At 52.7% G+C, this 16,552-nt stretch overlaps 4 protein-coding genes across 4 annotated transcripts; 2 read left to right on the top strand and 2 right to left on the bottom strand.

Moving 5' to 3' along the window:
- Nucleotides 1–5,159: 5,159 nt before the first annotated feature.
- V2A60_009407 (Phophatidylserine decarboxylase-domain-containing protein) lies at nucleotides 5,160–7,371 on the top strand (the record flags this gene model as incomplete). Its single annotated transcript, XM_083260673.1, has 5 exons — nucleotides 5,160–5,215; nucleotides 5,325–5,708; nucleotides 6,096–6,174; nucleotides 6,390–6,561; nucleotides 6,695–7,371. 5 exons carry the CDS (start codon nucleotides 5,160–5,162, stop codon nucleotides 7,369–7,371), a joined length of 1,368 nt encoding a protein of 455 aa, XP_083116799.1.
- A 428-nt stretch (nucleotides 7,372–7,799) lies between these two features.
- On the bottom strand, nucleotides 7,800–9,734 carry V2A60_009408 (general substrate transporter; the record flags this gene model as incomplete). Its single annotated transcript, XM_083260674.1, has 5 exons — nucleotides 7,800–8,171; nucleotides 8,245–8,559; nucleotides 8,609–9,083; nucleotides 9,132–9,448; nucleotides 9,495–9,734. The coding sequence occupies 5 exons, from the start codon at nucleotides 9,732–9,734 to the stop codon at nucleotides 7,800–7,802; spliced, it is 1,719 nt and encodes a 572-aa protein (XP_083116800.1).
- Nucleotides 9,735–10,987: 1,253 nt separating this feature from the next.
- V2A60_009409 (Zn(II)2Cys6 transcription factor domain-containing protein) lies at nucleotides 10,988–13,519 on the top strand (the record flags this gene model as incomplete). The annotated part of the gene is made up of 5 exons (XM_083260675.1): nucleotides 10,988–11,107; nucleotides 11,213–11,352; nucleotides 11,406–11,494; nucleotides 11,544–11,930; nucleotides 12,381–13,519. The coding sequence occupies 5 exons, from the start codon at nucleotides 10,988–10,990 to the stop codon at nucleotides 13,517–13,519; spliced, it is 1,875 nt and encodes a 624-aa protein (XP_083116801.1).
- A 274-nt stretch (nucleotides 13,520–13,793) lies between these two features.
- V2A60_009410 (CFEM domain-containing protein) lies at nucleotides 13,794–15,386 on the bottom strand (the record flags this gene model as incomplete). The annotated part of the gene is made up of 5 exons (XM_083260676.1): nucleotides 13,794–13,861; nucleotides 13,912–14,234; nucleotides 14,290–14,971; nucleotides 15,055–15,196; nucleotides 15,264–15,386. 5 exons carry the CDS (start codon nucleotides 15,384–15,386, stop codon nucleotides 13,794–13,796), a joined length of 1,338 nt encoding a protein of 445 aa, XP_083116802.1.
- Between the last annotated feature and the right edge of the window lie 1,166 nt (nucleotides 15,387–16,552).

The following is a 16,552-nucleotide window of genomic DNA, read 5'->3' on the forward strand; positions in this document are numbered from 1 at the left end:
GGCCATGTATAATAATCAACTCCATCAGTATCATGTATGCAAGCTATGCTACCAGAAACAGCAATAGGCGCTGAACATCACCAGCCACCAAACATGATGCACGCTAGCTAGGAACCTGTACAGATTACTCCGTGCGTGTTGATGGGTCTGCTCAACCGGGCCGCCTCGTCCTCCTCCAACATTTACCCCGAAATCATGTGAATAACCACGGTTACATCTAATCTCTGCTATAAGTACCCTGCCTATACCAGTGCGTAAGCTGTGTCCGTAATCTATACTCCGTACCTTGCTTGCACCTTTGATGCCCCCGAAATGCCCAGCTGTTGTCCTGTTTATTTCCTTGGGTTGCCTCCTGTGCCACTATGGCCATCAAAAGGAAAAGAAAAGAAAAAGACCAGGAATAAATCTTTAGAGAAGGGGGGGGGAAACGACGGAGAGGAAATTCCTTTGCAAAGAAAAAACAACAATATTGAAACAACTATCCGTAAAAGTCGGCCTGTTTCAAAGACTGTGCATATAAAATAATCTCGAGACGGCGAGGCCTGGTAAGTACTCCGTACAGGGAGGCATACAAAGCCAGGAAAAAATAGAGAACATTAAAACTTGATAAAATGATATGAATAAAAAAATTCATGAAAAAAAGAGCAGCAAAGACGAGGAAGTTGAAACAAGATCAAACAAAACAAAATTGCTTACAGGGCCCTTTTTTTTCATATCACCTCAAGATGGTGAGGTTGTCGTTTGCATGCATGTTTCGCGCACCTCGTTTCAACCGAGAGGCTGAGTGAGAGAGAGAGAGAGAGAGAGCAGGGGGGTTTGGTTAACCGGAAGCGACCAGAATTCCCCTGACCACCCTGAGGCGGGCGAAGACGCCGATTCTGCCCATTTTTATTTTTTATTTTATTTTATTTTACTTTTTGCCATGAAGATGCATCGGTCAAGGGAAGGGCAGTCCCGAATCCCGGCTTTTATTGATTTCTGCCCTTGCCCTGCCCTGCCCTGCTGCAAGGTGCGAGGTGCGAGGTGTGAGACCGAGGTGGTGTGAGGTGCCAGCCCGTCGTGAACATGGTGGCTGTGTGGCGCGGATGATGGCTTAACTGTAGATGTGAAATGTGTGCACAGATAATAAGAAAAAGTGACCAGATGAACCCAAGTACCAACGGAAAGGAATGCAAAATAAATAAATAAATAAATAAATAAATAAATAAAAGATTCCGTTTCAGCCTCCATCATATGGTCAAGTCATTGTTGAGTCAATATCCAAGCAGTGATTCACCCGCAGCCAATCGACGACAATTGGTTGCCAGCTGCCAGGCCAGAGGTACCGAGTGCCGTTGTCTGTGCAGCATCATCCTGTCCCATTTGCTTCACCGCAAGAGCCTCTCATCGTTTTCCATCTTTCATCTTACATCCTCTCTCTCTCTCTCTCTCTTTTTAGTCTCTCTCCGTCCATCAATTCATCACCCATTGGCCATTTTCTCGAATTCTTTCTTTTATTCATTCATTCATTCATGACAATCTTCCTTTTTTTGCTTTTTACAGCACATACTCGTCCTTTTTCAACTCTGCCCGTCCCGCTCCTTCGTAAATATTAGATACCCTGCCCGCCCCTCCATGTCTTACTCTCCAACGTCCCCTTGTCCCTCTGTCTCTCTCCCCCGGTCTATTTTTGGCCCTCGTTGTCTATTTTTGTCACTGCCGCTTCCCTTTTTGGGCCCTCCATCGGCATCACGCGCCGTTGCGACAAGTCGCGCGCTACAAGGCAACAACTACGACGGTATGGATGCCAGCTTCGCCCGTTGGATCATTCGCTTCAGCAACGAAGAATACAAAAGAAGAAGAAAAAGAAGAAAAAAGCAAAAACGAGCATTAGAGACAGAGACAGAAAGACACGCCGTCCCCAGTCGACTCCTCGTGACCGCCGCCCTGGCCCCCTTCCAGAGTCCACACTGGAGAGCCCTGTTCTTTTCTCGGTGGAGCTCTGCCATCTTCCATCGCCGACCAAAAGAGACTGCCTGTCGACCATCGAGATGCCCAATCATCTCGTGCTTGGGCTGATGGGCAGAGTCGTATCATCTCTGCAGCCATCGCCTCCTTCCCATTATTTCAATCACGGAACCGCGGCGGCCAGCAACACTCTCATCTTGTCTGCAGCATTGCGCCATGTCTCGCCGACTCGTTGCCCCGACTAGGTAGCGTCATGTTTCGCGACAGGACAGGAATTGGCGGTTTCTTGCAGCAAATCTCTCCAAACTGCCGCAGCTCGCCTAACGGCACCGTCATCCTGGTTCCCCGTCTCTTCCCTCGCCCGCCGCCCGTCGCCACAATAGCCCTTCTCGAAGCACCAATTCAAGCTTGACCCGCTCAACCACTCTCTTGTGAGCAACTACCTCGTTTCACCAAGCTGGCTGTCTGCCTGCAGGTGACATGTCCGTCTTGCCTTGACTCGTCGAACAAGAGAACTCCATCAAGTATCTTGCGCCTCGCAGCAGGGTGCCGCTTTGTCGCTGTTTCTCAACGCCTCTTTGCCACCTCATTACCGCGCTGTGGGGGGGAGGCAGCTCGTCACTGCATCCAGTCCTTTGCTTCATCTGTCTCTTCTGATGCTTCCTGCTTCTGTCCTGCAGGGGGCGCTAAACTCGTCGTCTGCAGCATTAGCTTCCAATCCGTCGTCAGAAAACCCGGACCATTCGTTTGCCGCTCGTTGCTCTTGGGACCACCCGCGCCATAGAGGTGTCGTGCAGATCAAAGTCCACCACCCTCCTTGCATAATGCACACTGGTATGCCAGTCATGCCCGTCAATCTGGGCCCCGTCCTGCAACATCGCAGGTTGTGCAACGCATCGTCGTCCAATGGCCGTCTTGCTGGCCCGCCTTGGCCTTGCCCACCTCGCCTGCTTTCGAAGCTTTGGCCGACATTTGCCCGACTAACCCACGCCTTTTTAGCAAAGCTGCTGCTTCTCTTGACGCTGGCCAACTGCCCGATAACACACAGTTTTCATGCGACTTGGATGCAGCACAACCGTAAACTGTCCGATAGGCATCCATCTCAGCCCACCGGGTGGGAAGAGCATATGATTTTTTGGGCATCAGGCGCTCTTGTACACGACTGTCTCAGCACAGCCACCAGTTGCACCGTGTGTACACGCCGACTCTCTGTTACTTGATTCCCTCTTTGATGGCTTCAGACCCTTGTTACCTGCATAATTGCCTTGAGTTGGAGCCACGGTGCGTAGAGAGACTCCTGTTTGTCGACGAATCTGCTCGTTCCGAACCTACCAGTTCCTGCGTCCGGCAGTCATTAGTCGACTTGCTGATTGTTTCATGACAAGACTTGCAGTCATACCTTTTGTAAAATGGCGCAAATATGGTAACAAATGCTGGCTTTGGGCGCAAAAGAGCAATTAGGTGCAGCTCACGTCCAACGTAGTACCAACACAAAACACGAGGCTCCCTCTGTTACACACAATTCAACTCTCGTCGGGTCATGGCTGCCGTGGCACAGGACGATGCCCAATTCAGAGAAGTGAGCTGTCCCATACACTGACTCGTCCATAAAAATCGCGGGGCATGGATTGGATGGCTGGTTGCACTGACAAGAACATTCTACAACATTTCTTCTCGCACAACGTCTGTGGTCCGCGCGCCCCCGTTACGTGGTTCCCACGCGGGTTCCCAGATGATAATTACCAGCGCATTCGTTTCTCGCCGTGATGAGATGCGGTTACTGGCAGATACGACAGAGAGAAACCTTGTTTCTGCCAGCATTGGTATCAGGTCAAGTCGCACACGAACAAGACTCATTCTCCACGTTGTCATTGCCCTGTGTCTTGGCAAATTCAGGCAGCAGCTCTTGTTCTGGCATCTCTTGCATTGTACTTTGGCCTCATGCAAGACAGCCGTTGTCACTTTGCAGCCTCTCGCCCCTTCCAATCACTTGGCCTTGTCGCTCGTCGGCTGACAATGCCGTGCAGTCTGGAGCGAAGCGTCGCCGTCCAGCCAGCTCGCCGACGTAACCAAGACGGGCGAGAACCGGCCGCCACTCGGGGATGCTCGACACGCAGCTACCACTTGCCGGCGAGTCGTTTCTCTGCCCAACGTAGCCGCCCGCGACGCTCGGTCGCATTCTGGCGGCGCCCTTCAAGGTGAAGTGGCTGCAGTAACGGGCCTGGGCTGCGACGGACCATCTGCTAGCGCTGGCTGGTGGTGGTACAAACCAGCTTTCGACCCAGCCCTTTCTCGTTAGTCTAAGTCCTGAAACAGCTAACCATTGCCCCATGGGATATCGGAGACGTAAAGGGCCTACCTTGTGTCCTGGTGTGAAACGGCATCTTGTAGATTAACTCAAGTATTAACTCAAGTATCAAGTCCGACTAGGATACGATTTCGATTTCGGACATGTGCTAGCCGCTCCTGGCAATTATGCCAGGACTCAGTTAGCTCGTCTATGTGACAGAGGCAGGGTGATAAGCTTGTTGAAGTGCCGAGCTTATGTCTACATCTACACAGAGCGGTAGTTAAAGCCGCAAAAGCTTCATCCCATGCCACATGACACGTTGCCCTTTTAGTTGCTCAAAAATATTGGCCGCCAAATCTTTAGAACATCTTTCCAGGATATCTCGGTACCGACAGATCCCCCCCGGTTCTCTCCAGCAGCTATAGGGTAGGGGAGTAACTAGTTGTCAACCGAGTCATGTCCGACATCCATCTTGTCGACCACCACAAACTCCACGATGGCGCGTGCGAACGAATACAAGCGACAAAAAAAAATGTTTGCGCAAAGGCTGCAGGGAGAAATTCAAGTGAATGTGAACGGGATTGACGTGGATGCTGCAAAAAAACATGACCCTCGCACTTTGGAGCGGCCCGGTCTAGCCGGCAGCTAGTTAGTCGGCAGACAGCGCGGGCGAGATCATGCACGTCATATATTCATCATCATCGCCAAGGTCGGCATCTCGCCTACGGTTAACTCGGCAAGCGGAGCCGCCGCGGAAGGGAGGGGAATACTTATATAACTTGAGTTAATAGGAGCGGTTTGTTATGGGTTCTTTGCTTATCGAGAAGGATTTTGAAGTTTGTGCAATCTATAGAAGATTTCTCTGCAATATTTCCTTTGCTTCTCAATCCTTTTTCTTTTCATTTTGCCAGTCTGAGCCACCATGGTCCATCAGCACGGCGACCACCATGACATTCCCTCGGAGCATCGACGGCACAAGTATAGACCATCTCCTCCCCCTACTGTTCTATCAATACATGATTATTTCATGTGTTCATATTAGAAATGAAAAAGTAAAGAAGAGAGAAAACTAATTCGAAAAAAAAAGACCTGGTGCTTGGCTACCGGCCGATCACCGGATCCACCGACAGTACCTGGCCGAGGTGATTGACGCCGTCGACTCCAAGTCGGCCGCCAGCGACTCCTCCTCGCAGCAGCAGCTGACGCCGGCGCTCCGCGAGTTCCGGGACCTCATCGAGGGAAACGCGCGCGTCTACATGTACTTTACGCAAATGTTTGACGAGGTGCCGCGCAAGCCGCCGTACCGGCGCGACCCGGCCGGCCACAAGCAGGTGCGCGACTACGACCACATGCTGCGCGTGCTCAACCACATCGTCACGCGCGCGCCCGAGTGGACCGCCACGGCGGCGGCCATGGGCGTCGTCGGCGTGCCCATGTGCGCCGTCCTGGACTACCCGATGGGTACGCCGAGGTGAGTTTTTTTTTCTTGTTTCTTTTTGCTTTTTCGTGTCGAGGATGGTGGATGGGATAGAGGGAGAGAGAGAGAAAGAGAAAGAAAGAGAGTGAGAGAGTAAGAGTAAGAGTAAGAGCGTGAGAGTGTGTGAGAGTGTGTGAGAGAGTGAGAGAGTGAGAGAGTGAGAGAGTGAGAGAGTGAGAGAGTGAGAGAGTGAGAGAGTGAGAGAGTGAGAGAGTGAGAGAGTGAGAGAGTGAGAGAGTGAGAGAGTGAGAGAGTGAGAGAGTGAGAGAGTGAGAGAGTGAGAGAGTGAGAGAGTGAGAGTGTGTGAGAGACTAAGAGGGAGTGAAAGAAAGACAAAATGGGCGCGAGAGAACACAACAAGAGACTGACTCGAGTGTATAGTGGCCATGCCGCGTTTTTGGATCCAGATGTCAACAAGGCCCTGAAAAAGGTCCTTAACGAATGGGGCAAATACTTGCAGGTGAGTCAAGTTGCCTAAACTAGGTTGGATGCCATGGCTTGCAAGTCTTTGGCTTGGATATTTTTGGCTCAGACATCTCTTGCTGAAACTATTTTGCCTGAATACTTTTGGCCTGGATGTCTTGGATTGACATATCCTGCTAAACCATCTTGGACCGGATGCCGTCCGCGTGAGCATCTTGAAAGTTGACGCGTGTCGCTAACTTGTCATGTCAGACGCCCGAATCCGCGTCCGTTCTTGGAGATCACGCCACGGGCTGGTTCGGCGAGACGGGCCGCCACGACCTGCTGCAAGTCGCCAACGCCCCGTACCAGTCCAACCACAGCTTCGAGGAGATGTTTGCGTGCGATCCGACGGCCAAGCATATGGGATACAAGTCCTGGGACGGTATGTTTCACCTAGACTCGCCTTGCTTCCTCCGCGGACAGGAAAATGTAAATCAGAGGGGGGAGGGGAGGGGACAGCGGGATTGACTTTCAACTATCGAAAGGGGCAAACGGCTGACCAGAGAGCACGGCAGACTTCTTCACGCGCAAGGTGCACGACGCCGCCCGCCCCGTCGCCAGCCCCGACGACGACGCCGTCATCGCCAACGCCTGCGAGTCCAAGGTCTTCAACGTGCAGACGGACGCCCGGCTGCGCGACCACTTCTTCGCCAAGGGCCAGCGGTACTCGCTGCTCGACATGCTGGGCCACGACGAGGGCCTGGCCTCGGCCTTTGTCGGCGGCACCGTCTACCAGGCGTTCCTGTCCGCGCTGTCCTACCACCGCTGGCACAGCCCCGTGTCGGGCGTCGTGCGCCGCGCCTTTGTCGTTGACGGCACCTACTTTAGCGAGCCGCTCTTTGAGGGGCCCGGCGACCCGGACGTGCAGGAGATTGACACGGGCGGCATCTCCGTCGCCCAGGGGTACCTGGCCTGCATGGCGGCCCGCGCCGTCATCGTGCTCGAGGCCGACAACCCGGATATCGGGCTCGTCGCCTTTGTCGGCATCGGCATGGACGAGGTCAGCACCTGCGACATCACGGTCCGCGAGGGCCAGCACGTCGCAAAGGGCGACGAGCTCGGCATGTTCCACTTTGGCGGCAGCACCCACTGCCTCGTCTTTCGCAAGGGCGTCCGCCTCGAGGGCCTGCCGCAGGTGGGCAGGGAGGAGAACGTGCCCGTCCGCGGCAAGCTGGCGACAGTCCGGAAGTAGGAAGTGTCATCGTTGTAGGCATGCTGCTCGTGGTTGGATTCAAAACTAACAAGTCTTCTCTGGAAGAACAAGCCATGGTGCTAAGGGGTTCAACATGGTGGCAATTTATCAAAGTCAACAGCGCACGGGATCAATTTATCGGAGTAATGATAGTATTATTCTGGACATGGTCAAGGTCTCATCGACCAGGGTAACTACGTACACGCTCTCTTCACTCTGCTCGGAATTCCATTGCCCCCCTACTTCAAAGGTCCAGTAACAGTGCGCCGTTTTCATAAAGCTCTTAAATAAATTACAGTCGGATCTACTTATAATCGAAAGTCCGATAGACGGGGTGCTCTGAAAATATGACACTAAATCAGACCGTAGTATCTGCGTACAATGTAGCTAGGTGACTCGAATACAATGATACAAAAAAAATTAGAATATTAGCGGTGAGAAGCGGCTGAGTCTTCTACATTTTCAAAAGTAGTCTCTTTATCAGCACGAAGCTGTGTCGCGGAAACTTTGCTCGCGCGTCGCGAGCCAAGGATGCCTCGCTCAGGGTCATCCGCACCACGAGTGTCCTTGTGGGTTTTGATGAGGTCTGGGTTCTCAGCCTTGATCTTTGCAAAATTGCGCTCGGCATCCCAGGTCCAAATGCTGTCGCTGGCAAAGACTAGATCCATCTCCTCGAGTGTGCGCTGGTTGGATTCTGGGTACAGCGCCCAGACCGCCACGATGCTCAAGGCGTTGACAGCGCCAAAGATGTAGAGCGTCTTTTCGTTGAGCTTGTCGAAAATGGTGGGCAAGAGCAGAACCTGTAAAACACCAGATCGAATTAGAAATCTCGAGCAATCGCTTACTGGATGAAAGGTGATTGACTATACTTACACACCAGCCGTTACCAATGGACCAACCGACTACACCCCAGGCATTGCCTTTGGCACGCACTTGCAGCGGGAAAATCTCGGCAGGATACAGCCACGGAACGGTCAGCCAGGTGGCGCCGAAAATTGCGGTATAGAGGAAGACGAAGAAGGTTGCTGCGCCGCCGAGCTGGGCGCGGTTCGAGTCGGAAGCGTTGATGGTGGCGCGCGCCAGACCTCCAGCGGCGAACATGCAGATGCCCTGGCCGACAGCGCCCCAATACAAAGTCCAACGGCGACCAATTCGGTCAAGAGTGAACACGCAAATAAGGGTAGCGAACTGAATCGTGTTAGTAGATTATTTCCAATGTTGATTCACTTTGGCTCACCATGTAAGTAATATTGTTGATGCCGCTAACCCAAAGACGATCGGAGGCTCCAATGCCAGCAATGGTGAAGATCTGAGGACCATAAATGGTGATTCCGGCAATACCGATCCACTCTTGAAGAATCTGGAGCCATATAACAAGCTGCACGCGACGGCCCGTGTGCAGTTTCCCAGAGCCGATGCCAAAGAACATGTGAAAGTAACTTTGTTGCTCGGATGTGTCATGTTCCAGATTTTTTATGCTGATAATGTCCTGAAGCTCCGCTTCAGCTGCTTCGCCCTCCTCGCCCTCGTTACCCCGAAGGCGGCCGAGAATGAAGCGGGCCTCTTCTTCGCGGCCAACTTTGACTAGCCAGCGAGGTGACTCGGGCATGAACCAAATTACTGCCAAGAGAAGGATCAGAGGCACAATCTGGAAGGCAACGGGGAAGCGCCAGATAAAGGACGACTCAGGGTCATGGTACTTGGAAGTGCCGCTGTCGGATGTTAGTTGCATGAGCCATGATTATATCTCTGCGACTTACAATTCTAGCCAGTAGGCCACGACAACACCAAAAATATTCAGAGTAAACTCAAAAGCAACGAACTGGCCGCGAGAAGTGTGTGCAGCAGTCTCAGTGGCCCAGACAGGAGTGATTGCGTTGAGAATACCGGTACCAATGCCGTTGAGCACGCGGGCGCAAAACATCCAATTGGCGTTCTGAGCAGCAGACTGAAGCGCAGCGGCAAAGATGCACCAGATGCAAGCAAGGCCGATAGTGGTGATACGCCCATAGCGATCGCCCATCCAGCCGCCCAGCAGGCAGCCTGCGAGCGTGCCAGGAAGGTAGTAGACGGCCACCTACACTAGTCAGCCAATGTCGTCCGATGGTGACGAATTCACTCACGATACCACCCTGCAGCAGAGGCTTATCGACCACAACGATGCCCTGCCCCTCGTCCCAGTGTCCAAACCCCATAGTCTCGGCGTAATTTCGCGTCGTATTTACACCGCCCATCAGACCTTGGTCATAACCAAAGAAGAAGATGGACAGGCCTGCGACAAGACAGACTGTATTGAGAAGAGAGCTCTTGTACAGCTTGTGGGCGACATTGTGCTTGTCGGTGAAGCCTTTAAAGTCAATCATGGTGAGGATGTGAGCGTATAACTGGTCGATTGAAGAAAGAAAGAGGGCGTCCTGGCGTTTTGAATCAAGCTAGAACCATGTGGGGAAAAGCTTGAAACAGATTCCATTCACGCAAAAAGTAATTGTCGTTGGACTAGCGCGTGAGTAAAAAGAAGGCCTTGTGATAAATGCTGAGAGAATCCCGCGGGGACAATGTCGCCGTTTAAATAGAAAGCTCGTCAATGCCTTGCCGCCCGATTCTTCGGTCAGCTGAACAGCAGGAAAACTGGCATTCAAGCACCAAGCCCCAGTTTCGAGGAGAATAAAAAGTGTAATTCCCCGGCTTTTCCCCCCCGAAGCCGGCATGGTCTTTCGTGCAAGTTCCGGGGCCCCTCAATGGAGTAGGTTAGCGTCTTCGAGGAGCGCAGTATCGGGGAACTGGGCCCGAGTCCCCGAGTCAGCGAGTCGTGCTATTGTTCCTGACGTGTTAGCCGCGCGAATCAAGACGGTCGACTCCGGATGACAAGGCGAACCTGATCGGCAATTGACTTGGGGCTTTTATTTTCCCCTTTCCTTTTCTCACGTGGCTTCCCAGGGATCGGCCTCGATCAGGCCATGCTGTTGTAGTTAAAGTTGTAGCTTGTTGCCGGTGCATTCTGTCTGGGGAAAAGCTGGGGAAATCATCGGTGCAACGGCGGAAGGTGTGGCGGACGGCACAAGGTCTGCGACAGCGTTGCAAACTTTAAACAGACCCGTCGATTCGGGGAGACGAATTAGACAGACATATGTTGATGACCTGGGCAAGTCATTAGTATAGCAGTGCTGCGGGCTGAAATTTGTTTGCTGTCAACTACCCAACTAGCTGATGCTGGCCCGGCAGCTGGCGGACCCCAGACGACATTACATAACCAATTGCGAACGTGCAAACCCAATTTCCCATCGCATAGCTCTTCCGTCTTTGCTTTTTCCGAATTCCTCACATCCGTCATCCATCATCACCGGCGTCGCCTGGATCGGGAGCCGAAGGATACTTCCTCGCCCCTCACCAGAATTAAAAAACGCGCCACCCCCCGCCTCCGCCACTAGTTATAAAAACGAACTAACGCCCAGCTCGGGGCGTTCGGTCGCCCTCGCCGGATTGCCGCACCACTCACGATCCTTTCCTCAGGACATGTCCGGTTTATCATCTGCTCGGCTTCGCCTCCCTGCTCGCAAACAAGACTTTTGCACAAGCGACCCATCTGGTGCTTCAACCAGACCCGTCGTCGCGCGTCATGTCTCCGGGGTCCCCTGACAATAGCCCTGCTACTGCCAGCGAGAATAGACTGGCAACTCCCGATGAACCGGTACGGCCGCCACCAAAGCGGCAGCGGCAGAATGATGGTGATAGTGCGGTTAGTATATCATTTTTACGTCACAGTGCCACAGGATGGCGGTGAAACAGCCTACCTCGGCCTTTGTGCACATGTATTGGGCTGTTTTTAACGTATTTGATATAGACCCCGCAGAGGCGTCAAGCTGCATGTCAGCCATGTCGGCTTCGCAAGATCAAATGTGACAAGAAACGGCCTGTTTGCACTATTTGCGATGTTGGTGGCCAGAGTTGCAAGTACTTGGAAGACGGAACCGAGAAGCTCACGTAAGGAAAGGCACAGCCCCGGTACGCTTCTATACTGACCGAGTCTAACTCAGCCTTGAAAATGTCACAACTACTCTACTACAGAAGTTCGAACACCTAAGTTCTGAGCTTGCAGGTCTCAGAGAACTCGTACAGACCCGAGGTAGGAAAATCTCTGCTGAGCTCATACCACATTGTGCTGACGTTCATAGATGAAGGGCAATCATATGATCCTGCTGCTCAGCTGCCAGGCAAGACGGTGCCCGTACAGACACCAGCTTCCATTAATGCTCCGGACCAGTCGTCCCAATCCTTGGAGCCGTCACGAGACTTTTTGCAGATTCCACAACATCCTGCCAGTGCAGATACTGTGCTTTGCTGGGAAGTGTTCGAAGACAAGTTTCCTGCAAACGCCCTTATTAGCAATCTTTTCAAACCGAATGCAGCGGATGCGGCTGACGACTTCATTACCGCACCATCACGCCTTACACCTCTGGACGAAGAGATCATACCATCCCTTGTTGACAGATTCCTACAAAACGTACACACGAAAAATCCGATTCTTGACGTCGAGGCACTCGTCAAGCATGGCAGACGATGTGCAGATCAAGGCATCGGGTGGGACGGGCGATCATGTCTGGTTCTTCTGGCCTGCGCGCTAGGCTTTGTTGTCAAGCCATTTGGGGTACCGATGCCGCAGACAACAACCGTTTATTGGGGTGCAAATAATCCAACGAGAGGGCCTGCAGCGTCTTCTTCAAGATTGTACGCTAAAGAGCTCCAGCAAGCTGACTCTTGCTTCGCGCTTGCATGCCGAAGACTTGGCTCACTTAAATACTCTCTTCTAGGCGCCCAGTGTCACTTTTTTGCAGGAGGTAAGCAGATGGCGGTTGCGCTACGGAAAAGATTATGGAAACAAAACAAGTTGCATAGCTAACAGGAAACAGTTTATCTCATGTATACGTTGCGGCCTCTTGAATCCTGGCACTATTTTCTACACGCATCAATCTTCTTTCAAGTTCACGTTCGAATGACTCACGGTATTGCAGGTGACTTGGAACAAGCCCTAGATGCTCCATCTAGCCAACTGAATTTCGCGACAAGAAAGCAAAAGCGCCTCGAGCAGAGTTTGTACTGGTCTGCGTTCAAGTCTGAGTGCGAATTCCGTGTCGAACTACCACTACAACAGTCCGAGATCAGTCTCGCGGAATACCCCGACATGTTCCCATCACCACCTTCACCGATACCAGAAAACTCCAACGACAATGGGGCCACTGATGATCACAGCCCCATCAGCGCAGAAGAATTAGAACTTCGCCAACATGCAGTGCGTCTCTGCAACGAGGAAGAGAGCTGGTATTATTACCTGACAGAAATTGCGCTTCGGCGAATTGGCAACCGCATAGTCAACACATTTTTTCGTCAAGGGCGATCGGCATGGATCATGAACCTGAAACCTCTGTTGCGAATGGCAAAAGAGTTTGAAGCTCAGGTATCCTCATGGTCAGCACACCTGCCGCCAGCCATGCAGCATTACGAGACTACCTCTGTCATTCGCGCGCCACATGAAGGAAACTTGAATCACGTTACACGGGAGCTGAGCTGGGCGGTTGACAACAGACTGTTGGAAATGCAAACCTGGCTATATCAACCGTTTCTCTTTTATTTTATCCATGTGGCGAAGCCGAGCGCTTTGCAACGCCTTGCGGCCTCGAAAGGCAGCGAACCCAGCATCAACAGCCTGCTCAACTCACCGCCCGCTACAGGCTTTGGCACGGAAGGCCTTGGATCTACCCTCGAGGTACCGAAACTCGACAGTGACGAGGCAGAGCTTCTCCACTCTCTGGTTGCTTCGGGCATTGAATGCTGCTTGAAAACGATTGATGTGCGCTCTAGAGGCCATCGCCATCATGGTCTCTGGTATGATTTGCGCAGTATTATGACTGCGTCTTTGATTCTGCTTGCAATCGTCAAAAGTGGCCAGGCCGCCTGGATTCCTGGCGGTACTGATACCGTATGGGGTGCAATGCCAGGACAGTACTGGCATGGTAAACAAGATCCCATCGGCGGCAAGATTGGGAAAGTTTTGACACAATTCGATTTTTGGGCCGAAGAGTCACCAGACCTGGTCCGATACAAGAACATCCTCGAGCACCTTGTGCGGGAGGTCCGTGAAAGCCATGCATGAGACGGCGTGGTTCAAAACGGACAGACCAATCAAAGTCATAATGTATTGGAGCTCGATTGATGAAGAACGTCCAGGTGCAGTAATGGATCACTGGTCAAACACTACAGCTCACTCTTTCAACTTGTCGGTTTGCTTTGAACCTTCAGCGCAGAAGTACATGACATTATTGGGTATATCGCTTTCAGTCGCTTGCTTTCTCCTTCCTCCCATTACTATAATCATTTCTCAATACAAATTTTGTAATACAAGGGATCTGCTGCCCCTGTCGTTGTCATCACCAGTCCTTTGGTGGGACGAATGGTCGTGGTGACTGTGAAAAATTATTTTTCGGTGGTGGAGTAGCTATGAAGTTTAGCGAATGATGAGGAATGAACAGCAAAAAGGGGCCATACGTCTGATCTCAGGGCTACTTGTAGCACCTAATTCGATCTCAATCGAAGACATGGTGATTTCTTTGCTCTGCATGATATAGCTAGAGCTGTTTGGCCGCGTGTTACGCTCCGTGACAGACTTGCTGCGCGAGACGGTGGTGCTGAAGACGCGAGGCCACATGCGCACCAGCACAAGACGAAGGGTAGGCAAAGACGCACAAATCATGCCAACATGGACTTCAATCGTCGACCACCAGGCCACGACCCACTGGTCCCAGGTAGGATTGAAGGAGCGGGCGAGATAGATGAGAGACTGAAGACGAAGGATTGATACGACGGTGACACTGTACATAGTTAGCTTGCGCGGCAAGGTGAGAGAAGGTTGGATGATGAGCATACAAGGTGCCAAGAAGAAACATCAATGTCACGCCAATCTTCTTCTTCCAGTGGAGCTGCAGCTTTCGCAGCTGGCTGAGAGGGATGGCAATCAGCCACACGTCGACGGCGATGCTGACGGCGGCATGCGTCCAGCCAAAGGTGTTGATGTCGATGCAGTGGCCCGCGGCCGTCGGGTCCGTGTACTTTTTCCAGAAGAAGGGGATGGGGATGCACTGCACGACGCCGGCGACGACAAAGGCGACGCCCGAGGCCACGTTGAAGACGACGGTCGCCCACAGCAGGCGGCGCGTCCACTCGCCGGGGAAGATGTAGAGGTAAAAGACGGAGAGGCTGAGCTTGATGCAGGCAATCTCGGCCAGGTAGAGCACCTCCATGGTGTAGAAGAAGGCGCCGAAGCGGTTGACCTCGTCGGTGGTGAGGGTCCACACGTCGCGGCCCATGCCGTTGGCCGTCAGGCCGAGCACGTTGATGATGGTGGCCGGGATGCCGAGGAGCATGGCGCCGATGATGGTGTAGTCGTCCCAGCCGAGGGACTGGCGGTAGCTGAAGAAGCGCTTGAAGATGAGGCGGATGACCACGAGCAGGTTGGTGATGACGCCGAGAACAATGGCCATGACATTGTAGCGCATCGTCTTGTCGCGGACGGGTGCGTCGCAGGAGAGCGCAGTCAGGTTCCTGGCCTCTGTTTTCGGGGTGTGAGTACATGGCACCTTTTCATGTTGCCGGGGGGGAGGGGGGGTGGGTTAGACGGGCTCGGTTCCTTACTCATGGCGTCTGTGAATGTGCATGCTTTCAGGATGCAGGGCGAGGCAACCTCTTCAATCTTGTGAAAGTTGGTCTTGCAAATGCAAGTCTTGTCAAGGGGATCGCAACCAACTTCGCCCACGACTTTCAACAGGCACGACAGCTGCCAACGAAGTTAGGACAGAGGTGGCGAGGCGAGGGGGACAGCCTGGCGAATTGCAATCTCTTACCGCGCACGAGGGCATCTGCGTGATGGCGTCGGTCAAGGAGAGACCGCTACTGGACTGTTGGGCATGGGCAAACGGTAGCGCCGAGGCCGCCAGGACCGCCGATATGCCATCTAGCAACCGCATATTGACGACGCGGTTTGAACGCGAGGAAGTGATTCGCACCCGTCAATCAATCTACAAGGGCGGGCAGATTGATTAAAACGCACGGAGGAACCTTGCCTGGGGGCTGCAGAGGGGAATCAGGCTAGAGTTGGTCGGTTATGGTCGGTTAATTCCCCTGGTTCCTGTGGCGTAGTCCGATATGTGCCCTGATGTATTGAATATAAGTCGACAAGTCGGCTGGCGTCCAAGTCCGAGTCCGAGGACGTTGATATGATGGATAGAGCCGGGAGGGAGATTGAGCAAGAGAGGTCAGCAGATCATCGACCGTTCAAACTTTTCAAAGAAGAGAAGAGATATAGCATTGTCGAAACGAGAGATCCAGAATAAAAACGGAACAGCGCCTCCCCGTATATGTATGATGGGCACGGCCGAGTCAGTCTTGCTGGAGCGGCGGCGCGCGCTCCTCCACACGCACATCCACCCCCAGCTTTAGCAAAGCGGATATAGAAAACTGGGGTGGCTGACACCCTCTCAGTGTCTTGCTCTTGTGTATTTCACATCACTTCCTCTGTTGCTCTCTCCCAGGTCGTCGGGGGTCTGGAGCAGCTTGCTGCCCCCCCCCCCCCCCCCCCCCCCCGTCTTGAGATGGGCTCCTGTTTAGAGTTTCGGTTCCCGATCTCGCGCAGAATAAAATCGCCGGCCTCGTACGTCCCAACTCGCGGAGCATTTTCACTAGTTTGAAAGTTTATTATTGCTAGCAATAAAGGGAAAAGAAAAACAAAAAAAAATCTCCATTACATTTTCTTTTTTTTCTTGCGCCACGTTATTCGGAACGGGAATTGGGGAGTCATGGATGGACCGAATAACCGAGCGCTGGTGGCGGACGCACACAACAAGGCCAAGACCTCTTCGCTTGCTTAGTGCTATATGAAGTGTTTGTGAAAAAGATTTGCCGTTGCGTGTTGCGAACCCTGCGAGCCTTGCTCTTTTCCCTTTTGACATCGGGACGCCATCTATCCGTTCGCCTGGGCCGTTGTCATGAACCGGAGCCAGTGGGGTCGTCAGGCTCGACGCATGACTGGTAGACCTTGCATTAACGGATCACTGAAAGGGACGGGCTGTAGCAGCACAGACACTGGCACAGACGGCATTGCACGGCAGTGCGGGTAACGACTGGCCTACCAGTA

Source organism: Cordyceps javanica, chromosome 6, assembly GCF_051103115.1.
Source record: "Cordyceps javanica chromosome 6, complete sequence".
NCBI classification, from domain to species: Eukaryota; Fungi; Ascomycota; class Sordariomycetes; order Hypocreales; family Cordycipitaceae; genus Cordyceps; species Cordyceps javanica.